At 42.8% G+C, this 27,572-nt stretch overlaps 1 protein-coding gene across 5 annotated transcripts in view; it reads right to left on the reverse strand.

The window, feature by feature from the left end:
* Window positions 1-1,443: 1,443 nt before the first annotated feature.
* Astn2 (astrotactin 2) overlaps window positions 1,444-27,572 on the reverse strand; it is an 837,958-nt gene continuing 811,829 nt past the window's right edge. For all 5 annotated transcript variants that reach the window (XM_078048074.1, XM_078048075.1, XM_078048073.1 and 2 more), the window contains 3 exons: window positions 16,383-16,483; window positions 14,361-14,544; window positions 1,444-2,281 (listed from right to left, as the gene is read on the reverse strand). In XM_078048074.1, coding sequence (XP_077904200.1) covers window positions 2,044-2,281; window positions 14,361-14,544; window positions 16,383-16,483 — 523 coding nt within the window. In that variant the 3' untranslated portion in view covers window positions 1,444-2,043. The remainder of the gene's footprint in view (window positions 2,282-14,360; window positions 14,545-16,382; window positions 16,484-27,572) is intronic.

Genomic DNA, 27,572 nt, shown 5'->3' on the forward strand with positions numbered 1-27,572 from the left:
AAAGGCCTGGGACCCAGGATTCAGGGAAGGATGTACATCAGAGGCACTCGGAACGGGGCTTGTCACATGGCAAGTTCTCAATGAATGGTGAATATTACTTCTCATTTTCATTTTCTGGTAAAATGTTAGTTCCTCTTGGAACATACTATCCCTGGGAAGAGAGGAGACATCAACAACATAGAAGGTGTCTAAACTCCAGCTGTATTTTGTAGAAACATAAACCCAATAATATAAGATGACTTAAAAGAGCACCCATAGATTAGATGGTTGTAGATGAGGCAGCTCTGCAGGCACCTAAGTTGTCTGGAAGAATGAATCTCTGCTTTCTTTTCATTCAGATTCCTCATTTGCCTCTTGTGGATCAGATTACTGCAGAAACAAACCTCAGCATGTAGGTTTTCAGGAAAGAGATAGCGGATCTCATCTATACTTATTAACGCTCAGCAGTAGGCCCTTTTGACAGTTTGTATTTGACTGATATTCGGTATTCTTTCCCCCTCTGAATCTCCACAGTCTCTACTCTCCTAACACGTGTCATCATCGCCTTATAATATACCTGATCCACATCTCATTTCCTCCAGCCAGGTGGCTCGTCTGTGCTAATACCATGGCGTTGAGAATTCAAAATTCCTCCTTGTCCCTATTACCCTCCCAGGGAACACGTGGGTGACAGCCCGATCGCCATTTAAAAGGAAATTCCAATTATGCCTCAATAAAGCAGTCTAAACATAAATAAATAAAAGGAAAGCCCAGTGTTGGAACATCTCCCACATGACCACAGGGTCCATTCTGCCATCAGAATGGAAAATGACAGTGGTCACCCTCTCTTTGGGGCCTTCTTCCATCCATCTTCCACACTGTAGCTGGAGCAATTTTTGTTAAAGAGTAAGTGAACTGTTTTACTCTTGGTAAAGTCCTTCAGTGGCTCCAGGCGACTTCAAGATAATGTCAAACTTCTTGTTCAAGACTAGATGCTCTGCTGAGCTCCTAGCTACTCCTCTTGCCGCTTCCTACTTCAACCCATGTCCTAAATGAAAGTGCTCCAAACCTTCAATGAGTTAGACTTTCTGTTTTCTCTCACCGTGTAGCGAATCCCATCCTTCCCAGCTTTGTCTGGGTTATTCCTCCCCTTCTCCTCGTTCTGAGGGCTTAGGTTTCACAGGAAGCGTTTCTCAGCATCCCACCAGTGGGTCTCATGACCCATCAAGGAGTTCAGAGAACCTCCATTCTTCCCTCTGGTACAGTCTGAAATCGCCAGATTGCTTCTCTCTAATAACTACTAGACCCTATGTTCCCTGAGTACACAGAACTCCTCAGTCTTCAGTTGCTTGTCCTATGCCCAGCACATAGTATCTACTCAGTAAACATCTGTTTAGTGAATAAACAGAAGTCCTACAAACACACTTCATTAGTAGTAAGAAACAGCACCCAAGCAGAAAGAGAGACAATAGGAATTTTTTAATGCACAGAAAGTCCTGCAGGGACTCTGGGCAGACAGGAAGAAGCAGAGGTCCTGCAAACTCAGTAATGTCCAGAAAAAAAAAGAGAGAGAGAGAGAGAGAGAGAGAAGTCCTTAAAGACCCAAGCTTCCTCACTGCAACAATCCTTAGGGCTTCCTTCCTGATGCCGAAGAGGTCAAACTGTCTCTCCATAGGTCTCCTCCAGGGCTCCGTGGCAGGAAGGAAGCTGGGCACGGCAGGAAGGAGGAAGAAAAGGAAAGGCCGCTTGGTCTCCACCTGAAGGCTCCTGCCACCCAAATGACTTCCATCCATAAGAAAAGTTTTAAAAAGGAGAGACGTTTGATAGAGTCAAATAATATCTTAGAAAAAAATAAAAGATAGAGAAAATGAATAATTCCATTGGTTACAAAGTTCTCTGTCCACGATCCACAGGAGGAGCAGTCTGCTTTAGCCTTGCTGGCGAGCGTCCTCTGCCAGGCCCATCCTCAGCTGTCCCCCAGCCCACCCAGGCCCCAGGATCCATCCACAAGAGTACTGCTCCCCCTAGGAGAGTCTCTGTGCTCGTGGAGGGCAGCGCCCTCCCTCACCGGCCCTTGGACTCCCCGTACGTGTTTCGGGCCATGGACACCATCTTCTCCTCGCAAGTGATTTTGGTGTCCTTGAGGACGCTGTACCACACCATGCCCGCAGGCCGGACCTCCTCACTTCGGCAGAAAAGGTAGGGCACCGTGTCCACGCGGCTCTGGATGTAGGCGCTTCTCAGGAGGCTGGAGCAGTGGCTGCTCACCCTCTCCAGCCGCCGCAGGATCAGGTGGGCCTTCCTGAAAATTCAAGGAGAGAGCAACGGTTAAGGAAGAAGTCCAGAGCAGGGGCTGTGAGGCCTTTGAAGTGGCAAATAAAGGTCAACAGTCACATGAAGACATCTTGCCCTGATGACTTCCTAAGTGTGATATTTTTTTAAACACCTATTAAAAAATCACCTTACAACATACCCTCCTCGGTTTGCAAGCCTAAAAAATGAAAGTGATATTTTCATTTTTGAACCAGTACTTTCATCTCAAGAATAGGGGACCCCCAGAAATTAGAAGGACACAAATTTTAGGACTTTAGCCAAAGAGAAATTATTACATTGATGGCAAAACCCCGCAACAAATAACTAAACTTTGTCATTGATCATGTGTTGGACACCGAGTCTGTACTTTACGTGTGTTTTAAAGCTTGTATTTGATCTTCACATCAGTCGTGAAAATCTGTTCTCTTTACTCCTATTTAACAGGTAAGGAGAAGTGACTTTATTTGACCAAGGCCAAATACCAAGGGGACAATTGGAGTTGGGCAGTGGAATCTAGGCCTGAATCCATGTGTTCTTTCTCCAACTATTTACTTTATTGCTTCTCTCATTCTCACATCACTTTCTTGCAGTCACAAATTTGGAAATCTTACCCTCTGTGCTTGTCTCTCATCATAGGCTAAAGAAATACAAATGTACCCAAATCATAGCTTCTCTGTGCTCCATTTTCCCCATCTCTAAAATATCGATGACAGTCTCACTCTTACAAATTGGCTGGGTGAGATTGCATAGGAGAAGGGCCCCATGCTTGTGACTCAGCTTCCCTGGGGGCTACCGTTATAAAGATGATTATAGATGGATGGCCCAGGATCAAGGACAGACTGAAGGCTCATCTTAGCAAGAACCATTCTGTACTCTGGTGTCATCATTAGGAACTTTATCTGGAACCTTTTATCATGCACTAGAAAGAGGATCCACAAGATCTCATGGCTGGTGGTCAAAGCAAGGAAGGATCTTTGAGATCACCTGGTCAAGGATTTCTTAACCGTGGCACTGGAAGGCAGGTGTATAGGAGGAATTATGTAGGATATTTATAGCGTACTGGGGCCTCATACGCCAGATAACAGTCCCATGCCAGTCAGGAAAATGCAATCGGCTCCAGACATTGCCAAATGTCTTTTGCAGGAGGGCATAATCACCCCAATTGGGGATCATTGACCTCTTCTCATTAAAATATGGGAACTGAGACTTAGAGAGGGCATAGAATGTCCTTTTCCAGGTCACACTACAAGTCAGCTCCACTGTCCAGGTGGGTGCCTCACCTTCTCTGCCTTCCGGCATCTTCAAGATGCCCGGGGATCCTGTGACGCTAAAGGAGAGGCTCTCTCTCCTGCTGCCCTCTGCATGCCCTTCTGGGACCCCAGGAGGGAAGGAGTTTTACGACAACAGACCCCACAAATGGGAGACTGTGTTAGGCACCTGTGCGGTGGCTGAAAAAAGGACTGGGCTTATGTGTTATGTTTTGTGGGCACGATTTATGAGGTGCCTTTCAAAAAGTCCTCTTTGTATAGTTCACCACTTGGGTGGAATATTTCCTGAGGTGCCAAGAATTCACCACTTCATAATCACACTCTATCCACATCCCCCCGCCCTCCTCTCGGGCAAGCATACTCTGCTCCCCCAGGAGGAGCTGAGGAGTTTATTTCTCATCTCTCTTTGTTTGAGTTCTTACTCTGTTCTTGGAAATTTTACTGAACATCTCTAAACCGGCCTCTTTGAAAAAATGGAGCTCCTGTGAAGTTCAAGGAGACAGTGTGAGACCTCCTCATTAACTGAGCATGTATTATGCGACAGAACTTCCGTTTGGCAGGATTCGGAAAGACAGATGAGTGGAGACGACAGTATAGGAGACAAGAGTGTTGACTGGGGAAAAAAAAGGTCACAGTAGGCTTCTGAAGACATAGGATTGGGGATGCTGAAGAAAACTTCCTAGTTGAAGGGGAAATTGTGCTGAACCTCATAAATGAATAGGAGTTAGATAGAGAAATGGTCAAAGACCTAGCAGGCAGCACTGGCAAAGGCATAGAGCTAAGAGACTGCACAGAAGTTCTGAGACTCTGTGGCTGGGACACAGTGCACAAGCAGGGACTGCATGAAAAACAGCAGAAGGAGGAGCCAGGCGTTGGTGTTCCCTCAAGTGCCGATATTATCTCTGACCTAGCAGGTAGTGAGTGGCGCACCTTTAGGCTCAAGTTCAAATCCCAGCTCAGCCACTTGCCAGCTATGTTATTATATTGAGTGAACTGCTTCACCACTTGTGCCTCTGTAGCCTTGCCTTTTCTTTAAAATGGGAATCATAACTTCCCTTAGGGTTATGGGTTACATTTTTCTCTCTGTGTTAGTAAAAAGCTGCTTATGTGTTTTCACATTTATGAAAAGGGAATAGCATAGTACTCACCTCAGAGGGTAATGGAGAGGGTTAGGCAAGTTAATAGATGTAAAACTCTTAAAAAATTGTCCCATGGTAAGCTCAGAAAAGCTTACATGGTAAGCACTAGAAATTATCATCTCCAGAGTCCTCACTACGTAGCACCCTTGTGTTACTGGGTGCTCTTTGTATACCAGGCATTGGGACAGAGATGAACTGGTTTATGCCTTATGTGTCTGAATAAGGCAGTGGCAGGAGCCTGGGTTGGAAAACAGGGGAGGTACCACTGGAGTATATGAGATGGATACCTAGTTATCAATTCAGGGTATCAGAAAAGTCTTCCCAAATAGTATAAAGGCTCAGCTAGGTCTTCAATAATGAACAAATGTTTCAGATGGATAGAAATGCAGAGGCAATAGATCATTCCAATTTATACCAGAGAGAGCATAAACCATCAGTTAATAGAAATGGCTGGGGCAGTGAACAGGTAGGAGGCCAGTGAGCTTGGCAGAGATTAAACCATCCAGACCTTTCAATGCTATGCTGAAGGACTTGGATTTTCTCCTTTGGGCAGCAGGGAGCCATGGGCTGGCATTCACAAAAATAATCAACAAGTACAACATGAGATTGGAAAGGGCATTCTTCCAACATGCTTTGCCTCCAAAGGCCTAGCCATTTCCTCAGAAAGAATTTTAGGGCAACTGGGTTTGTGGCTCAATGGTAGAGCACTTGCCTAGCATGTGTGAGGCACTGGGTTCGATTCTCAGCACCACAAATAAATAAATAAATAAATATCCATCAACATCTCATAAAAAAAAAAAAAAACAGAATCTTGGAACACAGCTAGGCAAAGCCTTCTTTCATAAGGATGGGGAAACAGGTCTGGAATGAGAAAGGTACTTGCCTCAAAGGAATGCCTCAGTTTAATAACAGACAAATCTAGAACCACGGTTTCTGATTGCATAGAGTCAAGATGGAGAGTTTAGCTCTGGGGTCCCTAATTCAAGTCTTCACTCTCTAACTGAACAGCTAAGTAGATCATGAGCAAGTTCTTCAATGCCACTAACCACGTTCCCACATCATTAAAATGTGTTATTAGCAAGATAACATGGGTAATAGATCAGCTCTAACTAAATGTTAGCCATGATTCAAAGAAGCATTGAGAGTAGGAAAGACACAGACTTTGCAGCCCAGTCTGTCACGTCTCCTCCTTGAGCCTCAGTTTCCTAACTTGTAAAACATAGAGATATTTATTTTATAGGACTGTGAGGCTGTAATGGAACAATTATCAGAGGCATTCACAAGTACTGTAAACCAGCATTTGCATTTAGACAAGGAAGACAGGATGATTCAGAAGGGAAAGGTATGAAGAGATGGGCTGGAAATGCTCTGGGGTGGGAGAGGAGGAGGGGTGAGCGAGACCAAAGGCAAGAGTACTGGGCAATAAATCGTAGGGAGTGGAGACGCATAAATCAAAGGCCAGGCATGCTTCAAGCTTTCCCTAGAGGGGAAATCATAGGTCAGAATGACCACTTTTCTAAAATACCGGAAATGAAGTCTTCCTCATTGGAATCAGGACTCAGGCCCACTGGGATAGGAGGCAAGAGGTGAAGAAGGGACACCATATATGAATTTATCATGTATTAGCAAGCAAGAATGAGACAGTGATGGCTTGTGGAGGAGTAAGGGGTTGGACCCGAGGCCACTTCTCCGGGAATTGTAGAACCTTTGACCCACCATTCTGTTCCCAGCATCATTACCCAATCAGCTGTTGTCACGGTTATCGGACAGAGACCTAACTTCTAAGGGTGCTCTGAGATGGAGAAAAGGAAGAGTGGCAGCACAGAAATGTTCCCATTGGCTGCTTTTCCTCCCCTCTGCCTCCTGCAGTTGAGCTGAAATGTCTGTGTGTGAGCTGACCCTAAGCTTAATGAGAGTCAAGGGCATGATGTGGTTATGAAAATTTGGAACACAACCTCTCAATGTGGAGGGGTAGTCTAAAGGAAGTAATGACTTCATTCATGCTGTTCTGGCCAGGCCACAGCTGGACAACCCCAGTCTCTTCTGGTAAGACGGACGTTTACAAACTGTAACTGGATGATGATGCTCAAGGGGGACTCAAAAGCAAGCCCGCTAAGCAGGAATGGAGGAGAAGACTGGACATAGGCAAATGGTTATGTTGTTCTAACAACTGAAGACACATAGGCAAAATCTGAGGGTCAGGGATGACGAGAGCTATACCTGAGCACACACTAGGTGGGTACCCACGAAGTATCATCTAAATCCAACCCTCACAATTCTCATGTGTACACTTTCTTCCTGGTCTTTAGCTGGTAAAAGTGAGCCTGTGGCTCGTCATGTGACTTGGTCAGAGTGACAGAGTGAAGAATAGGGTCTCAAGTCCCTGCTGCAAGACGTTTCAGTGTTATTGACAAAACCACCCTAAAATTGACAGACATCAATTTTGGTTCAATATAATAACTTATAAAAAACTGTTAAAACTAGAATCATCTAAATATAGAATGGATCTTTCAGCATGGTGGTGGATTCCCTGTCACTGGAGGTGAGCAAATCAAGTATGTTTTAGAAAGGAGTTTTCTGGCAGTCGGAGTTGGAATACGAGTCTCTTATGCTGGTGTGTATGTGTGTGGGGGGGGAGTGTGGCGGGGGGAGTATGGCGGTGGGGAGGGTTGGCACCAAAGCATGGAGTTATTGAGATGAGAGGGCCATAGTTACTGGGATTCCATCCATACTTCAAAGTCATGCTGAAATTTCATCTTCAGGGAATCTTCCAGATCTTCCCAGTCAACGTAACTCATGCTTCCTCCTTTATTGCTGAAGCATTATATTTCTGTTGAGAATCATAATGTATTCTCTAGCTGTGTAGTCCTCTTAGGACACAATGTGTTATACTGAACAGGCAGCTGGTTTGACATCAGAAGACAATTTTTTTTGGATTTGTGTTTCAACTCTTATAGCTGTGTAATCTCGGGCAATTTATATAAACCCACTGATTTTTTTTCCCATTGCTTAATCTTCAAAATCTATTGTTCAGGAGATAAAATAATACTTAATGACTGGTCCATAATAGCTGCTTCTTGGACCATGTATGGTACTCTGGTGTCTAGAACCTGATTCTACCAGAAGGAGGATTAATATAGGTGAATTTGAACTGAGGACATTAATTTTCAAAATCCAGCAATTCTCTAGCAGGGGTTGATAAAGGGAATGAAATTGCACAAGAGCCTCACGTGGACCTAAGAAAATAATTAGGCGGGTGGGCAAAAGGCTTATGCAAGTTTGTTGACAATAGTAAAGAAATGGAAAGAAATCCAGTTGGTTCTTAATAGAGAACTATACTAATATGTGATATAGTCACATAATTACCTGAATAAAAGGCCCTTCAAAAGACAACACATTTCTATAGGGAAAAAAACACTTGACCAGTATATTGTTAAGTGCAAACCGGCACATAACAGAACATAGTATATATATTTAGTATATATATTTGCTAAACACAGTAGAGATCGTGAAGATGTAGGTATGGTTATTGATAAAGATATTAGCACTAAGCTCCTATATGTTTAATGTAAATATCCATGCTTATATCTATATCTATACCTGGAAGGTATTGTACCCTGTTAACAATCTTATCTTTGAAATAGGGTTGGGATTATAAGGTTCAGACATCAAACTTTTAATTTTGTATAATTCTGTACCATTTATATGCTACAGACTGGGCAAGAATCATTTTGGAGTGTAATAAAATAAATATATTTCCATTTTGAAAACATGAATATACCCATGTATATTTAAAGATGTTCTAATGAATTTATTTAATAAAGCCATGGTTTCATGGCTTCTCAGTGGTTTACAAGGATCATTTCCCCAAATGTCCTCAATAAAAAAGTTAAGCTTCAGTCATCTCCCTTCTCAAGCAAAAGGCTCAGGTACTGCCTGTGGACATAGATCCTCAACATCAGATTTGAAATAGGATTTGTAATGTTACTAGTAAAAACATTTACATTTGAATTCCTCTCCTACTCATTGCATCATAAAAAAAAATCATGAGGCCTTTATAAGAATTAATTTCTTGACTGACAGCAAGAATTACTGACTCAAAAACCATTTCATTTGGAGCTAATATGGACTTCAAGATGATAACCAACCTTGCTATACTATCAGCAAGGAAATGGGACTTTTTGACACTATTGTTCCAAGTAATAGTGTGTTTTACTAGTATTTCTCTATTCCAAGATGTAAGAGATGTGATTGCTTTCACAAACCCACCATATGATCCAACGATCCTACTCCTTGGTATTTATCCAAAAGAACTAAAAGAGCATACTATAGTGATACATGCCTACTAATGTTTATAGCAGCACAATTCACAATAGTCAAGTTATAGAACCAGCCTAGGTGTGCCACAATAGATGAGATGAATGGATACAAAAATGTGGCATGCATACACTATGAAGTTTTGTTCAGCCATAAAGAAGAATGAAATTATGTCATTTGCTGGTAAGTGGATGGAATGAGAACATCCTGCTAAGTAAAATAAGCCAGACTCCAAAAGTCAAGGGTCAAATATTTTCTCTTGTATGTGGCAGTTAGAGAAAAATAAGGAATTTTTTTAAAAAAGAGAACCTCATGAAAATACAAGGGAGAATTGCTGAGTAGAGGAACTGCAGAATAAAACTGAACAAATCATGCTATGTGCAAGTACAAATATATTACATGTATTCCACTTTTATGTGGAACTATAATGTACCAATTAAAATAATAAATTAATTGAAGTACAACAATGTAGAGGAAGAGGTTTGGGGGAGAAAAGAGGGATGGGAAGGAGGTAGTGATGAGTATTAAACAGAGCAAATTATGTTAAATACATTTACAAAAATGTCATAGTGAACTCCAGAATTATGGAAAATTCTAATTTACTTATAAAAATGTACATGAAAATAATAGCCTTTTGAGAAAGAATATAATGAATGTGAATCTTCATTATACACAATCCATCCTGATTTCAGAAATGTTAAAATATGCAGAAAAAAATAAAGTCATCTGAGCCTAAATCTGTTCTTTTCCGAATATCTTAAAAATTGGAAGAGAACATTTGGCCTTTGGTGTTTGGGGATCAGCTTGTTTCACTTAGCATGAGAGTCTCCAGTTCCACGTTTACTGGCAAATGCCATAATTTCATTCTTATTTATGGCTGAGTGTTCTCTCTGATATGTGTATGCTAGCACACAATAAGCAGGGTGGGGTAGGGGGCAGAATAGGAATTCTTTGGATTAGACAAAGGGGAATGAAGAGAAGAGAGGGGGAGGGGAATAGCAAAGACAGTAGAATGAATAAGACATAACTTCCACACACCCCGTGAAACAAGAGTGGGATCCTAATTATAAGAAGTTATACTCCATCTATATATAATACATCAAAATTCACTTTACTGCCATGTACATCTAAAAAGAACAAAAAATAAACAAAACACTTTTTTTTTTAAATTGGAAGAGAGTTAACCCAAGATATCTAAGGAAGAGATGAATGCAATCTTAGAAGTCCGTACAGTGACTACCCCAACTTGCTTATTTTCGCTAAGATTATAGCAATGGATGTGCCAACTCTTTTTAGATGGGAAAAAATGCCTTTCCTTGCCACGTTGAGAAGGATTTCAGGCTGAACCATGCCTGGAGTAATTTCTGTGATCTGTTAGCAATGTCTGCCATGGAAGCATACCATTCCTGCTCTAGATAGATCAGTTTCATTGAAACCAAATCTCTTCAAGTACTTGCTCTTTTCTCTCTACCCTATCATTTGGATCAAGCATAACTGAAAATATAAAGAAGCCTAAGAGTGGTCAAGGATGCTCTGACCGGAGCAAATTCTGGTCCCTGGCCACCTATGAGCTCAGTTTTTCAAGTCTCCTAATAGGAACCTTATGGCTGGGACAGCTGGGTGTCAGCAGGCCTTCTTTGAGCAGCTGTTTGCAGTAACCTATAGTTGTCATGAGAACTAGGCTCTGGGGAACACTTCCCTGATAGATTTATTAGGCAGAGGTAAGAAATGCCCTTTTGTCACTAAATTTTATGGGGGGGGGGTCGTATAACCCCAGATCCAGGGAGGAGTTCAAAACATTTTGGGGTTTGGTGATTACATAGTCCAAGAGAATCCTAACAGAGTTCATCCCATATCCGCTTGCCCCTGGGAAAAGCTCTCCTCTCCCTAGCCAGCTTGGGTCCCTGAGAAACAAGACATACTGGACTGGAGGTGAAAAAACGCTCTACACATATTGTATCCGTTTTCTGGTCTCCATGACCTTCAGGACTTTCTGGTTCCTTGGCTTCCCAGCTGGAAGGGACTTTGTAGGTAAGCCCTTTTATGTTACAAATGAGGTCCAAAATAGGGATGGAATGTGTCCAAGGTCACACAGCAAGTAGGTGACAAAGCTCCCGGACATGAACCCTAGGATCCTGGCTCCAGAGAAATGTCTTGCTCTCTCTCTCCTTTACACTTTGATGTTCTGTACACTTGGGAACCCTTGAGAGGCAGAGAAAATTTATTTAAATTTCTCCCCTTTTGAAAACCTTTACTCGGATTCAGAGAGAAGAAACAAACTCCTGAACTGGACTCACAAAAGCCATTATGATTTGACCCTTGCTAAACTCTGCAGCCTTGTTTTTCATTTTTCCCTTCCCTCTCACCTTGAACTCTCTGCTCTAGAGATATTTATAGTTCCTGACTAAAGTATTTTCTCTTACCTTACCCTCTCTCATCTTTGCACTATTTGTTCCTTCCAATGAAAATACCCTCCCCCTTCCACCTGGAGGACTCCTGGTTTTTCTTTGATACTATGCCTCACCCTCTCTTTCTTCACCAGGCATTCTTCCCTGAGCTCCAGGTATGGACGAGATCATCTAGCTATCCGCATCTAAAACCTTGTCACCCAAGTGTGTTTTCTGGACCAGTCACCTTGGCATCACCTAATAGCTTGTTTGAGATGCAGAATCTCAGGCCCATCCTGGACCACTAAATTCATATGAATTTTAACAAATTCCTCAGTTTTTTCTCTTGCACATGAATATTTTAAAGAAATTGCTCTGAAATGTCTTCCCATTCTCCTTTTTATAGCATTCATCTTATGACCCGTTCCCTCCAACTAGATGCTGAGCCATGTACAAGGCATTATTTGACTTCTTTACTCTTCTATTTCCAGCCCCCAGCACAGGGCCTGGCACATAGCACGTTAAATGGATCAATAAATCAATTATTGAAGTGAGGTCTCTTCAAGTCTTTTAATATTTGCAAGGACACTGCATTGTTAGAATGTCAGAAAACCTTAAAGTTCATGGAATTCAGTTGTTTCCAACTGCAATCCATTATAGAACCTTGAGTTGTGGGACAGATGTAGGGATCCTTGGTGTGGGGGTACAGCACACAGAAGGAGAGACCCAGCGGGTAGGATTCCAGGTCACCCACTCTAGCTTCTACCACAACCATTCAGTAATTATCTGTCCACTCACTGACAGATTGCTTTCATTGTTCAATTGTTTAGTAAGAACTTATTTAGCACCAACTTCCAAAAATGAGTAGAACATCAAGGATCACTGTGCTTAACTTACAATGCAGTGGGAAGAGAGGTAATATGTAAGTAAATACATAAGCAAATATAAGACACAAAACCTGGTGATTCCAATGAAGAGAATTAAAACATGAGAGTGTAATAAAGGAAATGGGCTACATTTTAAGGAATTCTCTGAGGGGCTGGCCTTCTAAAACCTGTGGTTCTAGGTAAGATTGATCTAGGAAAAATAATTCCACTAATAATATTTTTTTAAAAAATAATTCTACTGCATCTCTTCACCCAGATCATCTTACAGAAAGAAGACTGGAGGCCAGAAAGGCGCAGAGCCCAGGATTGCACAGTGAGTTTAATAGTAGGGCCAGGATGGATTAGGATGCAGTTCTTTTGATTCTTGTTGACATACCAGTAGGGGATGTTCATGCAATCAATAGGGGATGTTCCTGCAATCTCAGATCCCTTTCGGGAGACTAGAAAGACCAGAAAATGAGGAAGCTGGGTGACATGGATGGGGGTTGGTGGACAGTGGCTGAAGACTGGCTGAATGGAGGCAAGCGGGTTATCACAGTCCCCCGTCACTGAATGTGTTGTCCTGCCTCTGTGGGCGGCCAGGAGGCCTTTCTGAAAGATTTATGTTCTGGAGGATCATAAAGAATCCTAGCAGGTTGTAAAGGCAGAATCAGGAGTGGAGCTCTGGTTTAGCTTCCACCCAAAGTCCCTGAGCCCTGTGGGAAAGCCCAATAAAGTGGAGCACCTTTCCCAGTCCAGGGGCAAGATGGCAGCCAAGATGACTCATGAGTGGCTTTCATCTGGTGCTCGGGGCTTCTGCCTGCCAATCTACCTTCTTTTAGCTTGTATCTAAAGAACCTTCCTTTAATGTGAAAGGGAAAAATTTAAGGTTCAGGACCCAACAGAACTGATAAGGCTGACCAAAGGAGAGCCCCCTTTTATCCTTTGACCATGCTCTCATCTCATCCCTTGAAGGCCTCAAATTCTCCGAAGACACTGCAAGTGTTACAAGAGCCCAGGGTAAGAGTTTAAGGCAGGAGTGGCCTCCATGCCAAACGCTGTGCAATTCTGGATAGTTCATCGAACCCCATAAGACTTAAACTTCCTTATCCAAAAAAATAGGAAGAATCTTCTACAGGGGCATTTTGAATTTTTAAAGCCTGGAGTATTTCCAAAAGACATGCAATTCTCTCCGGTGCTACCAGTGCTGCCCTGGCTGAGAATACCGTCCTGTTTCCCGGGGCCTATCATCACAACAGCATTCAGGGCCTCTCTCTTGTCTTAACTTCTCTGCTCCTTGCTTCCAACTGAAGTCAGAGGATCTTTCTTCCTTGAAGATCTGATAATATCACCTCCCTGTGAAAAACACTTGAAAAGCTTGCCATTACCCTAGGGAGATAATCCAAGCTCCTTAACCCTATTTAAAGGGCATTCAGGATCTGGCCCCTACTGACCTCTGCCTTCTTATCTCTTACCACTCCTGCTGGCAGGCACTTTGCTGCAACTGTTCGGAAATTCTTCAGTTCCTCCAAACACAATGCTTACCAAAGGGTAGAAGGAGAAGGAGTTCTTCTGGCTTAGGCCAAAGGATCATAGATGGTACTCAAGTTGATCACAGATGACATTAAATAACAATGAATCACATTTGAAAAAGTGGTTAGATTACCTCCTTCTGTCTCTGCCTCTCTTTCAGAAGAAGAATAGTTCTGGAACTGTGTTTTTAACATTTCTCTTGTTGATCTCCCTTTTATAGGGGAAAAATCTCATGCTCTGATGGAATTGAACAATATTTTTGCTTTGTTCAGTTTTTGTTGTTCTACTCTATTGACCGTTTAATTAGTCGTTGAGTTTCTATTAAGGGCAGAGAGTGCTATTTTCCCATTACCAGATGATTTGAATGTATCCTAATACATTTTCAGTAAGAAGTGAATCTTGCTGCCCCTTTTCCATCTCTAAAGATGACATGCCTCTACTGATCATCACCTTTATTTATTTGATAAAGTTCGTTGTAAGTCTATGAGAAAAGGGTCCAGCAACACCAATCAGAAGCAGGAAGTGTCTGCCCCTCTCCTCAGGCTCCTAAACCCATACCTGGGCCCCAGCTCATCCTCACTCCTCCAGACGAAGTCACCAAACTTTTCATAGTGGGAGTTGTAGTGGTGCTGAACTCGGAACAGCATGGAGGCCGAGACCTCCATCAGCGTGTTGTAGGCCGTCTGCTGCTCCTTTCCGCTCGTGTACCCATTGTACAGATTGTAAATCTTGTCAGCTATCTCTGAGAGGAAAGAAGTACAGAAACAGATCACTGCCCAGTGGGGAAAAGGGAGGGCAGAGGCATGGCTCATAACAAGGAGGTCACAGTTGTGCAGGACTCACTTGCATGGTCTCTGTGGACACAGACAAATCTTAAATCTGCCCTTTGTATGTCAGTGACCAGTTGCACTTGATTTCCTACCTAGTAACCAAAGATAATAATGGCTACTCTGGGGGTGCACTGGAAGAGCTAAGTCAAAACTGAATGTGGGGCTTGCTGTACTTCACTGGTAGAGTGCTTGCCTAGTATGTATGAGGCCCTAGAGAAATAAAACAAAATGAATATAAAACACTCAATACTCAAATACAAATTATTGATATGATTATTGAGCTCGCGATTTAACAGAAATTCCAAACAAATGCAGAGGTTTCAATAAATTGACTTGGTTCAACTCAGCATCCTCATTCTACCTCCCCTCTGTAATATTTCCAACACATTTCTGTAATCAGGTCTGATAGGCCTCTGTTCCAAAACCTTTTAAAGAAAATTCTGACTCTTCTGCTTGCCAAGCAGGGACGTTCCCAGCCCTGCGTCATTTCTACTAGCCAGTGCAGTGTGAATTTGTCATGAGTAGAAGGAACAGTTCTTTACCTTTGAAGGCTCAGATCAAAATCTTGATGGGTTCCCAAATCATTACTAACAATAGTTACCTGTAGGAGAATCTAGAGGACCTTAAGACCAGGAAAAAAGATTCACTTTATATTATTTTTTCCCTCTAATTTTTATTCTTGTTTTATAATCAAGTGTATATGTTATTTTAAAGTAATAATAAAAATGTTATTTTAAAATAACAACGATTAAAATAAGAAAATATCCCAAATCTCCTTGCTCTTGAGGTCAATTTCCTCTTATCTGATAACACATGAAATTCGTATTATCAAATTTCTTATTAAGTCATGTCTGTCTCTCCATCCAGAATTTAAACTCCAAAAAGGTAGAAATCATGTCTTCATAGCATTACTCACACCAGGGTTTTCGGGAAATATTTGCTCAACTTAAAGTGGGTGACCAGGACCCATGAGTTTCTATTCGTTATTTTTAATTTGTCTAGATGTAGAAACTATATCAAAACATTTATATAGTGGATTTGATTGATGGGTTATATTTTTTTAGGTCGTTTTTGTCAAATGACCAGGAGCAGCAAAAAAGTTTAATCTTGGGCTGGGGTTGTGGCTCAGTGGTACAGTACTCATAAGCACGTGCAAGGCGCTGGGTTCAATCCTCAGCACCACATAAAAAATAAATAAATAAAATAAAGGTTAATAAAAAAAAAGATGCAGTCATTGCCTTTAAAAAAAAAAAGTTGACTCTTTCATGCTCACTTGGACAGATAGGCATGGAGTAGCTCTATGATGAGGATTTGGAGGCCACCATTGAGTCAGAGGCCACAGTGTGCTGTGATCAATTAATGATGTCTGCCAAGGCACAAAAAAGGTGAAGTATTGTTCTAAATGCCACTTATTTGCCAGCTCTAGCATAGACTTAAATAGAAGAAAATGATTGGTCCCTAAGAAGGCCAGACTAAGGGGCTCTGGTACTCTACCACTCCTTACCTACTAGTCAGTTTTTCCACTGACAAAGATATTACTAGTCAATCTCAAATTTTTCCTTCATACCCGTGATTAATTTAGTTCCATCTTCTTCCTGCTCCCTTAATTCCTTCAGCTTTTTCTCTCTGTGCTAATATGTATGTGTGCACACATATGCACACACAGTGCTCGTTAGTGACTGTTGGATGGAGAACTTAACAGAGAGGAAATGTGAAACCTACTTGGAAAGTGAGGAGGCAGGTCACCTACCTTCTGCCTTGTTGTCATCCACCAGTGGACAGGCGGTCCTCAGGGTCACTGTGCTCAGCTCAGAGTGCCTCCCCCGTGTATCCACAGCATACAGAGTGAACCTATATCACAGCAAGCAAAGAGAGTACAAGGCTCAGACTTCACAGAAGGCATCAGAAGTTAAAGGAAGGAGCACAAAGTCATGGTACAGGACCAGTGGTACAAAGAACTCAGGGATGCTTACACTGCAAGGAAATGATATTTTTTTAAAAAAGAAGGATAATTGTAAAACTTTCATTGAGCATTGAATGCATGCTGGGCACTTGGCACGTAATCTCCTAATTTGCAATTAAACAAGCCTAAAAGGCAGAGAATTATTGTCACTCAAATTATATGAAGGAGGATACTGTGTAGCTTTCTGTGTTCTCATAGTCACTGGGGGACTGAATAGGGGTTTGAACTCAAGCAGACCGAGTCTAGGACGTGAGAAGTCAGCCCCAGTGTGGCCCTATGGCTCTACACACACATTCATATGTTCTTTCATTCACTATGAATGAATTAGTTTAGGTGCTAAGGTTATGAAGGTGAACAAGGGAGTCAAGTTTCCTACTTGCTGAAGACTAAACACATAAACAAAAAAAATCAGATAATGATAAATATGATAAAGAACAATACAGAATAATGAGAAAAAGTGGAATGTATGTGCATTCGACATGTAGTTCATGAAGGCCTTCTAGAAGAGGGAAAGTTAGAGATGATAACTGAATATTGAGAAAGAATCAGCTTATGGGAGAAAGACCTGGCAGAAGATCATGTCATGCAGGAAGATCAATGAGTGCAAAGGCCCTGAGGAGAGGAGGAGCCCAGACTGTTGAAGGAATAGATAGCTGGAGTGGATAGAGCAAAGGGAGGGCAGGTGGAAGGTCAGTGGGGACCTTGTATGTCAAGAGAGGGAGCTGGGAGCTATTCTAGGTACAAAGCGCGTCCCTATGCTCCTGTGATGTCATGTGTCTGATGCCCCATGCTGTGTTGGTGGTAGTGGACATAACCCGTGCAGCCTCAGAAGGGGGAAATGGTAAATGCACACCTGGTGGATTCAGGTCTAACCAAGAGCACAGAAATTTTTTTAAAGCAGTCCCTGTCTACCTCCAGGGACACTCTGTGACTTTTCATATCTCCAGATTCTGAGTTCTATGGTTTATACAAAGTTTAAGGAGGGAGCAGAGACTTTCCAGAGGAGGTAAGGTTTGGAGGAAAGGAAGTTGGAATAGAAGTATCTTCCATCCAATTGGCCTGTTCTTGTCATGTGATCCTTTGTTGCCAAGTTTCAAGGTCAAGGGTAGAGTCAGTGATGTCCAGTGGGTAGAGGACTCCCTATATTAAGCAGAAGACCCTAAACTCCTAGTGTTCCCATATTTTTGCCTCTTTCTTTAGTACCTCAACTAACTCATGCTATACAATGGGTATATCACTACAATCGCCAAGTTTTAGAATGAGAGAGCACTGATTGTAGATATTAGGCACTTAATAACAATGAGTTTGTTGTATATAGTAATTAACATATGCTAAGATTTTAATATGCATTAAGCATTATCTAAATAGTCTTACCTACCTGCTCACAGCCAATTCCCTCAAGAAATCCTTCAAGATAGGCATTATTACTCTCTCTATTTCATACCTGAGTCCCTGAGAGGGAAAGCAGCTTGCCCAGAGTCACACAGTAATTCCTGGACTGGCCATTTAAGCCTAGGCTTGACTGACTCCAATGCTCAGGCATCACACCTCTGCCAGATACTTGCTTCTGGCCACAGGTCTGTAGCCCTCAACTTTGTGCAGATACAATTTCTTCAGCTACACTTGCTAAATCCCACTACATGGAGTAGTGCCCCCTCAAGAAATTTCCTGATCTTATAAAAGCATGCTAAAATAATCATCCTCATTATTTCCATCTTTCAGAAGAAGAGACTAAAAATAAAAGCCAAGCAATTTTTCCAAATTCATAGATTTAGGAAAAGAACACGTCAAGCCTAAGCTCTGTGTTACTCTAAAACTTGCACTTCTCACTTTCTGCCACCATTTCTGCTGTCAATGGTTTCGAGAGCCTGAGCCCATGTAGCTTCAATGCCCCATAACTTCATGCCTCAAAGGTTGTTTTTATAAAAGATTCCATGAATCAAAACTTGAAAAGGAACACAAGTGTGACAGAGGAAGGAGCCTGGTCTTGGAGATAGTCATAATTGGGTTCATATTCCTTAGTCTGTGACCTTGGGGAAGTCACTTCACCTCTCTAAGCTCACTTCTCCTCTCTGTACTGGGCATCTGTGATAGGCAGACTGGGATGCACCTCGCCAGTTTGGGGTGGATGGATATGAAAAGTGAGCCTTTTCTGAAGTGAGTTATCATTGGTAAGCCACGCAGAAGCATTGGTAATAGGACCACAAAGAAACTCAGAGATATGAAAACAGGCAAGTGGCAAAGTGAGGAGGTAAGACACTGAGGAACATTGGGAAAGCACTTGCCATCCACACACCAACTCATCTAGAAAGCTGCAGAGGCAGGATCCAAACCCTAGCCTGCATGCCCAGGGGTACTCCTCAGTCTGAGTATAGCTATCTCCCTCATTCCATTAGGCATGTGATAGGCAATCAGTAAAGATTCATGTGAATGAATGAACTTGAGTGCACTGCATCTCATTGTTCAACTTGTTTCTCCATCAATCGAATGGGGAACATCTGACAGACAGTGCATGGCTGTCTCAAGAATTACACAAGCGAGGCATGAGGACAAGGTCTGTAATGCCCAATTCTTTCACTCCTCACTTTCATGGATGATTGTAATGCACCAATTGAAAAAGTAAATAGAAGGAAGGGCAGCAGAGGAAAGGAATCGGGGATGGGGAGGGAACGAGGAAGTACTGAGGACTGAAATACGCATTTCTGGATATGTCACAGTGAACCCCACTATTATGTGTAATGGCAATGCACTAATAAAAATACAAAAAATAAAGATCACACAATTTGAACAAGAATATATGTTTTTAAAAAAATGTTTCACTAGAATCTGAAGAGAAAGAGATGCATTTCAAGGAACACATGGAAGGTTTGTAGTAAGTGAAATAAACAAATGGAGCCTCCAGGTAGAAGGCTTGAAATAATGTTTAACAGGGCTTTCCCTTTGGCCACTTATGTTTTGGGGGGTGCTTCTGCAATACATTTCCTCCACCAGAGGAGCAGGATCAACTCTCTGCTTCACGGGCAGCACAAATGGCAGCCTGCTGGTGATAGAAGTAGTCTTGTGTTTTTTAAGTTATAAAATCTGGGTATAATTCCTGTTTCCTCCCATTGCAGGCTGAGCATTCTTTGGGAAGTCACTTCACTTTCTCTGAGCCTGAGTCTCCTTACCTGTAAAATAGGCTGAAAGTATTCATCTCACAAGTTGAGGATCAAGACTCAACGAGAGAGTCATCATCATAATAGGCCTGGTTCACTCTTTGTTTCTTAAAAAGCAGCTTCTAACTTTGTTACTGAAATAATCAGACATGTCAGTGGAAGCCTCAGGATGCAGGAGACCACAGGCTGCCCTGCTTGGGGTGGGGGGCGAGCCAAAGAGGAAGATGTCAACCTCACAAGCTTGGGTCAAAAGTCACAAGGCCATACGCTTTCTGCCTGTCTCAGCTGTAATTGTAGAACTGATCCAGACACATCTGAAAGCTGTTAGAGGACCAGGCTGGGCCTGGAGGGGCTCTCTGTGAGGGGGAGAAAGTTGTGGTCCTTGATAATGAAGAAGTGGCTGGGAGAGAGAGATACAGAGGAGGGAGGGAGGGAGGAAGAGAGGGAAGGAGAGGGGGAGGGGGAGAGGGGGAGAGGGGGAGGGGAGAGAGAGAGAGAGAGAGAGAGAGAGAGAGAGAGAGAGAGAGAGAGAGAGAGAGAGAGAGAGAGAGAGATCTTTGTGTTGCCCAGGGCATCAGGAAGGGTGTTGCTACCTCTGTGAAGCATCCTCTCCGTGAGGCAGTGATAATGTGAACTAACACTCCTGAGTCATCACCTAACTTTGAATCCTCATTTCAGGAGTGGACAAAGCAAGGCCCAGAAGGGAAGGTGACCTGTACAGAGAGCCACTGCCAGTAAATTCAGAGGGAAGACACCAGCCTGCCTGGTCCCTCCTCCCGTGTTCTTGAACATGCTGCTCTCATGCTTCTTGTGCAGCTGGTGACCTAGGCCCACATCTACTAATGGGAAGCTTTTATTATAAAAGAGGTGGCTCAAAGGGTCAAGTTGAATGGATGTTTTAGGAACATGAACCTCAAGGCCCAACCCATTACTATTCTTTACCTAACCTTGTTGCAGAGAAAAGAACACTGGCCTCAGAGGCTGAAAGCCTGAGTGTGAGCCCAAAGACAGTGGTGTGAGATGTCAAGTACCTAAGTAATACGGCCTTAGAACACTGAGAAGCATAAAGGAGCAAGCAAATAAACAAAATAGCGTGTGGGAAAGCCTTGGGATGGCCTCTCCAATGCATTTTCAGGGTGTCTTCATCCTCATTAGGACTTTGCCATCCCTCCTCGGCCTCACCATGCCCAGGACAAAGTCTATCATTCTCAAGAGAAACTCCTGAACGCGGAGCCCCCATTACAGCTCCTGGATGTCCATCCATTCAACATACAATTCGATCCTTGAGCCCCAAATAATCTCTAGCTACAGGTCCAAGCTTGCTTGTCCATCTCTGCTCCCTGCTGTGTCCTTGTGGGATGCATCCAATAGCCAAGACTCCAGACACAGCTCCTACCTCTGCCTTGGCACAGGCTGCACCTGCTGTGTGGGCTGCTCTTTCCCTTCCTCAGTTGACCCCTCCACCTTGTCCCTGAAGCATCTTCAGACCTCATCTTCTTCGGGAAGCCTGTTTGGGCCCCTCTGAAAGAGCTGCTTAGCCTTTCTCTTTCACAAGCTTCACCTACCCTGTGGCTAGGTGAGTGCCCATTTGCTTCTCTCTTGCTCCTCTGAGTCTGTGAGTGTCTACAGGACCAGAAGATGGCTCTGCCCATCTCTAAACACCTATGCCAGGTGTACCAATGCTGAGCCAATACCGGCCAGAGTGAGTGACAGACTGAAGGGACAGCACAATTGTTTTGGCAGTTTCATTTCCCTTTTCTGGAAATCAGATTTCTCATTTGTAAAAATAAATGATTGAAGGGTTACCAGAGGGGAGGGGAATAGCAGAAAGGCTAAAGGCCTGACTCTAGAATCAGATACTCTGGTTTTAAATTTTGCTCCCCCAGTTTTGGGCTGCGTGGAGCTCTGTCTCACTTTACACACCTGTAACTGGGGATAACAACATGACAACCCACCAGGCAGGGCCGTTGTTGGGATGAAGGCAGAAGTTGCATAGAAGTGCTGAGCATGATGTCTGGCAATCAGAGAGCCACAGCCATGGGCATTATGATCATGTGCTGCCCTAGACACTGACTTCTCCCCCACTTGGAGCAAGTGGCCCTACTAGAGATCAGGGAGAGTGGGTGGAAAGGGACCGTTGCTGGTCCCATTCAAGACCCCCAGACCTCCTCGCTGCAGGGGTGAGAAAATGAAACCGAGAAGTTAATTGGCGGTGAGAGCTTCTCACAGATCTGACAGGGGGTAAGAACAAGGACAGAACCCCAGAGGCCCACGTCAAGCCCAGGTCCCCGAGAGTACAGGAGAATGCGTTTGAAGTCTCCAGGCCAACGCCTGCTCTTCCCCAGCCGCCACATGATTTAGGCATTCTGGGGAGGCAAAAGTCTCCTCGCTGATTTGAAGGGAAACAGATGTTTCCAGGCCAGAGGCCCTGGTCTTGTAAAATGCTCCTTCCCCCCACACAGCTTTGGCAAACAACTTCCCATTAGCTCACCCCTCCACCTCCACCACCATCACCCCCCCCCCAAATCCCTGCTTTCCTAAAGCACAATGCAGCAGTCAGAGGTGGTGGGAGAACTGAGAAGTCCCAGTGCCAGCTCTGGGTCTGAGCAGCTGGATGTCCGGGGACATCTAACTAACCGTCCTTCTCTGAGTCTCTGACCCGAGATCACCTCTGAGGAATAGGTTAGTTCTTATAGTCTAGGGGTATTCTCCATTGGAGACTGTGGCCAAGAGTATGGGCTTGCTAACTAGACAGCTCTGGGTTTTAATCTGGGCTGTACCAGCTACTGCACAAGTAGCAACTTAGCCACTGAGCCTCAGTTTCTGTATCTAAAATATGAGGACAAAAGTTTCATCCTGTGGGATTATTTCCCCACTTGTATTTAAGCTTCTTGTAAACAAAATTGAGTAGCGTCCCTTTTCCCTGGTACTACCCACAGTGCCCAGACAGTGTGCATCCAGATTTAAGGGAGAAGGAATGTCTACAATCGGCCGTTGGTAGGAAAACTGCTAGACACCCTGTACTCCAAAGGCTCAGGTCTCCACTTCAGCTCTACCCAAGTGGTGGAAAGAGTATTCAGATTTTCATGACATAAGAGGCGGGGCCCATAGGGCCTTCAGGGCTTGCCACCCACTCCAAAACCTGATTATCCAAATTAAAATGTTGGTTCCATAACCTATTGTCTTTATAACCCCAGGTAAGTGAATTCACCTCTCCGTTCTTGTCCTTAAAATGTGCATGAGAGGATTACCTATCTCAAATGGATGCTAGAGGCATAACATAACATGGTGTTGGCATGTGGTAGGTGCTAAGTAAGTGTTAACTATGATTCAATGTGTGTATGGTTAAGTTATTCATCTCTCCTATAATGGATTTAACTCCCCCCAATTTTTTGATATTTCACCTTGAATGAGGAGTGAGCTCATGAGTGCTTTGACTAAGTGAAACACAGTGAAAGAGATACTCTGTCACTTCCAAGTCGGGGTCTTACAAAGCAAGGCAGCTAGCTTCTACCTTGCTTGCTGAAAATTTCTGGCTCTGAATCCTGAGCCTCGGATAAGAAACCCGGGTACTCTGGTGTTGCTGTGGTGCGAGGAAGCCAAGCCACGTGGAGAGGTCATGTGTAGGAGCTCGAGCAGGTCTGGTGCTGAGGCTCCTGACAGATTCATGCAGGAGACTTCAAATAGTTTCAACCCAAGGAGTTGAGTCACCACAGGTTTGAGAGCTTGCAGCTGAGGCTGCACACTTCAAGGAGCAAATGTAGTCCAACCTGCTGTGTCCAGTTTGAATTTTTGAAACACAGAATCCATAAGGAGAACAAAATTTGTTTGAAGCTGCTAAGTTTTGGGGTCATTTGCTATGTCATCAATAGTAACTGTAACAACTTCCAAGCATCCAGAGCAGGGTCAGCAAACCACAGCCCGTGGGCCAAACCTGGCCTGCGGCCTGCTTTTGTAAATAAAGTTTAATGGAAAACAGCCACGCTCCTTTTTTGTTTGTTTTTAATGTATTTTCTGTGGCTGCTTTCACACTAGAGAGACTGTGACAGAGACCATGAGGTCCACAAAGCCTAACGTACTTACTTTCTGGTCCTCGGAGGAAATTGTACAGACCTTGATGTAGAGTTTTGGCAGTATTTGAGGCATGAGCTCTTTCTCACAATATTTCATTGGCTCTCAGGGTTAGAAATCATTTCCATCCTATAGATAGGCTTAAGAGTTCAGGTGACTGGTCCAAGGTCACAGCTCTTCTATGGTCACCTGGTTGGATGTCATAACTGCCTGCTGAAAACCTAGACTCTAGTTTGGGTGCTGACTTTGAATGATGAGCAGTGTCCTTGGGCAGGTCCTACTGAGCTCTTTTCTCCCTTTTCTGGCCTGGGACATGAGGACACTGGCCAAGGTGATCTGTGGTGGCTGCCAGGCTCACATATCCAGGTTCCTTCATTGGGTGCCGACTACCAGGCAAGATATCTGTTTCCTTTAGTTCAGGAAAATCAAAAGGAGCCTTGGGAATGAGTGAGCAAGGGATACTACAGGTTACTGCTCTGGTCTACAAGTGGCCCACTCACCCCCTAGCACCCCAAATTCACCTTCCTACCTGCCAACTTAGGCTGACAACCCATGATTTCTGCCAACGTAAATATTTAATTCTAGTGCCCAGCATAGAGATATTGACTCAATTCTAGTTACATTTCTACTCCAAACAGCCCATCTGAAGAATGATTGGGAGGCTCCGGCTAGGACAGAGTTGAGGCAGTCTGTGGTTGCCCTCTAAGCACCAGCTTGCCACACTGGCATGTCCTTCAACCCCTCCAGGGCCATGAGCTGGCAGGGAAGTGGGGAGCTGGCAGGAGGCCAAATCTAGAGACCAATATTGGTGCTGAGCTCAGACAGAGGTGACAGCAATCTACAATCAATTCAACGATCATCTCTTTACTAGCCCTAAACTCACTGCCGTTTACACAACTTCCCAAAATTCACAGTGCCATGAACACTCCAACTCTGAAATAAATCATTACAGTATTGCCATGTAAAATTAAATAGACATAAATTAATTTACAACTCATTCATGTTGAACATGTTTCTAGTACCTGATGGAAGAGTGAATGAATATTTATTCCAGCACCTCCCCTGTGTGTGCCTCACCACAAATAAAATACCTCCTGAGCCAGACACTCTCCTAAGCAGTGGAGTATAAAAAATAAAAAAGAAGAGTTCTTGCTTTCATGGAACTCAGAACTGTAGACAGATGGGCAGGTGGATAAGAAATGGGATGCAGTAGCACAAAAGTTTTTAATAAAAATGCACTGGAGGCTATGTGTTTGCTTTAGATGTTTCCCTTCTTCCTTCTTCCAAAGCAGTGGACTAAATCTTGAAATAGGTGCTACCTGGATGGACTCTTCTTAGGTTGCAAACTGGGGTTGTCAGTTCTCTACAGGACTCATTGTCTTCTCTTTTGAAAAAGTGGACGCAATTCTTACCCTCCCATCTGGAAATCCTTTGAGAAGTGAATAAGCCAGAGGATTTGGATAGACAAAACCCATGCAAATGTTCTAGTTCATTTATTCACTTTCAAATAACCTAACCCCTTTTAAAGAAAGATTCAGTCTAAAATTTAGGTTGGCTTTAGTAGTAGTCAATATCCTTGACCTTCATTTTTTTCTCCTTCTTGGCCCTCTCCTCCTATGTTTTTTTCCAGGGGGGTGGATCAAATAATAACACATAGTTGGATCAGCCATTGTTCCTAGTTGGAATATGTTCACTGCTTAATAGGTTGATTCAGAGCAAAGTATGCAGATTAACTTTATGGTCTCCGGATAAAGAATGAACCATGCACAGAATGTCCAATTATCCCCCCTCCAACCTGTATTCCTTAGGTCTTTGAACAAATTGTGGACTTATCCTATATCTTTATTGTATACTGGACCCACCTCTGAAAACCAGACAGATTTTTTAAACAACTTCAGTTATAGACACAATTTTGTCCCAAGTGTGGTGGCACAACATTTGTAATCCCAGATATTCAGAAGGCTGAGGCAGAAGTTTTAAAAGTTTGAGGCCAAAGTGGGCAACTTAGCAGAACCCTGTCTCAAAATAAAATTTAAAAGGCTGGGTATGTATCTCAGTGTTAGAGTACTTGCCTGGCATGTACTAGGCTCTGGTTCAGTGCCCAGTATTGAAAAAAAAATTGCAGAAAGGCATAATTTGAAAGTATATTCAACTGCGAGACAGAGAACATGATTTGTGAAGAATATAAAGAGAGTCTAGAGAATGGGAGAAAACCTTGGCCACCTGCACCTCAGATAGAGCATTAATCTCCAGGGTATATAAAGAACCCAAAAAACTTAACACTAGAAAAAGAAATGCCCAAATTAATAAATGGGCAAAGGAACAAACACTTCACAGAAGAAATATGATAGGTCAACAAATATATGAAAAATTGTTCCACATCTCTAGCAATTACAGAAATGCAAATTAAAATTACACTGAGATTTCATCTCACTCTAGTCAGAATGGCAATTATCAAGAATACAAGTAACAGTACATGTTGGCAAGGATGTAGGGGAAAAGGTACACTCATACATTGCTAGTGGGAGTGCAAATTGGTACAACCACTATGGAAAGCAGTATGGAGATTCCTCAGAAAACCTGGAATGGAACCACCATTTGACCCAGCTATCCCAGTCCTTGGTATATACCCAAAGGACTTAAAATCAGCATACTATAGTGATGCAGACACATCAATGTTAATAGCAGCTCAATTCACAATAGCTAAGATATAGGAACCAACGTAGGTGCCATTCAACAGATGAATGGATAAAGAAAATGTAGTAGATATACTTAATGGAATATTACTCAGCCATAAAGAACAATGAAATTATGGCATTTGCCAGTAAATGGATGGACCTGGAGGCTATCATGCTAAGAGAAATAAGCCAGTCCCCAAAAAACAAAGGATGAGTGTTCTCTCTGATATGCAATGCTAACACACAATAAGGGGGGAGGGAAGAATAGGAGTTCACTGGATTAGACAAAGGGGAATGAGAAAGGGAGGGGTGGGAATAGAAATGAGGAGAGTGAACCAGACATAATTTCCTATGTTCATATATGAATACATGACCAGTGTGACTCCACATCATGTACAACCACAGGACTGGGAAGTTATACTCCATGTTTGTATGATATGTCAAAATATATTCTACTGTCATGTATAATTTAAAAGACCAAATTAAAAAATGTTAAAAAATAAAATAAAAAGAGAACATGATTTATAGGTTTTGCTTTGTCATTAACTGGCCATGTGGCTTTGATCAGATTATTTGGCCTTTCTGTACCTCTCTGTTGATAACCCCACAGGGATGCTGTGACAACCAAATAGTCATTTTGGATATAAGTGTGTTAGAGATTCCACCCACATTTTTTGGGCAACTACTTATCCAGTGACAGTGCTGGCAGCTTTTGTTTGCCTTCTATTCTCTTTACAATTACCTAAGAAGTGTGTGGGATTAAATCCATCTTACAAGGAGAAATTTGAATTTACTTTTTCAAGGCTTCAAAGATAGTAGTAGTAGTTCTTCAGGACTCAGCATAGGTCCACTCACTCCAAGGCCAGTGTTATTTCCAAGTCAACAGAATTATTATTATTTTTCGGGTATATCTGTAGAACATCAGGGTTTTATTTACAAGTACAGAACCCTATTAAGTTCCATTAGGAGTCCTTTTAGCAGATACAGTGGAAATAGTTTATAGAATCGTGCATTAAAGAAATCAATCAGCAGAATTATTATGTAGTCATTGGTCCCAACTAAGTCTTATGTCT

Source organism: Ictidomys tridecemlineatus, chromosome 4, assembly GCF_052094955.1.
Source record: "Ictidomys tridecemlineatus isolate mIctTri1 chromosome 4, mIctTri1.hap1, whole genome shotgun sequence".
NCBI lineage: Eukaryota > Metazoa > Chordata > Mammalia > Rodentia > Sciuridae > Ictidomys > Ictidomys tridecemlineatus.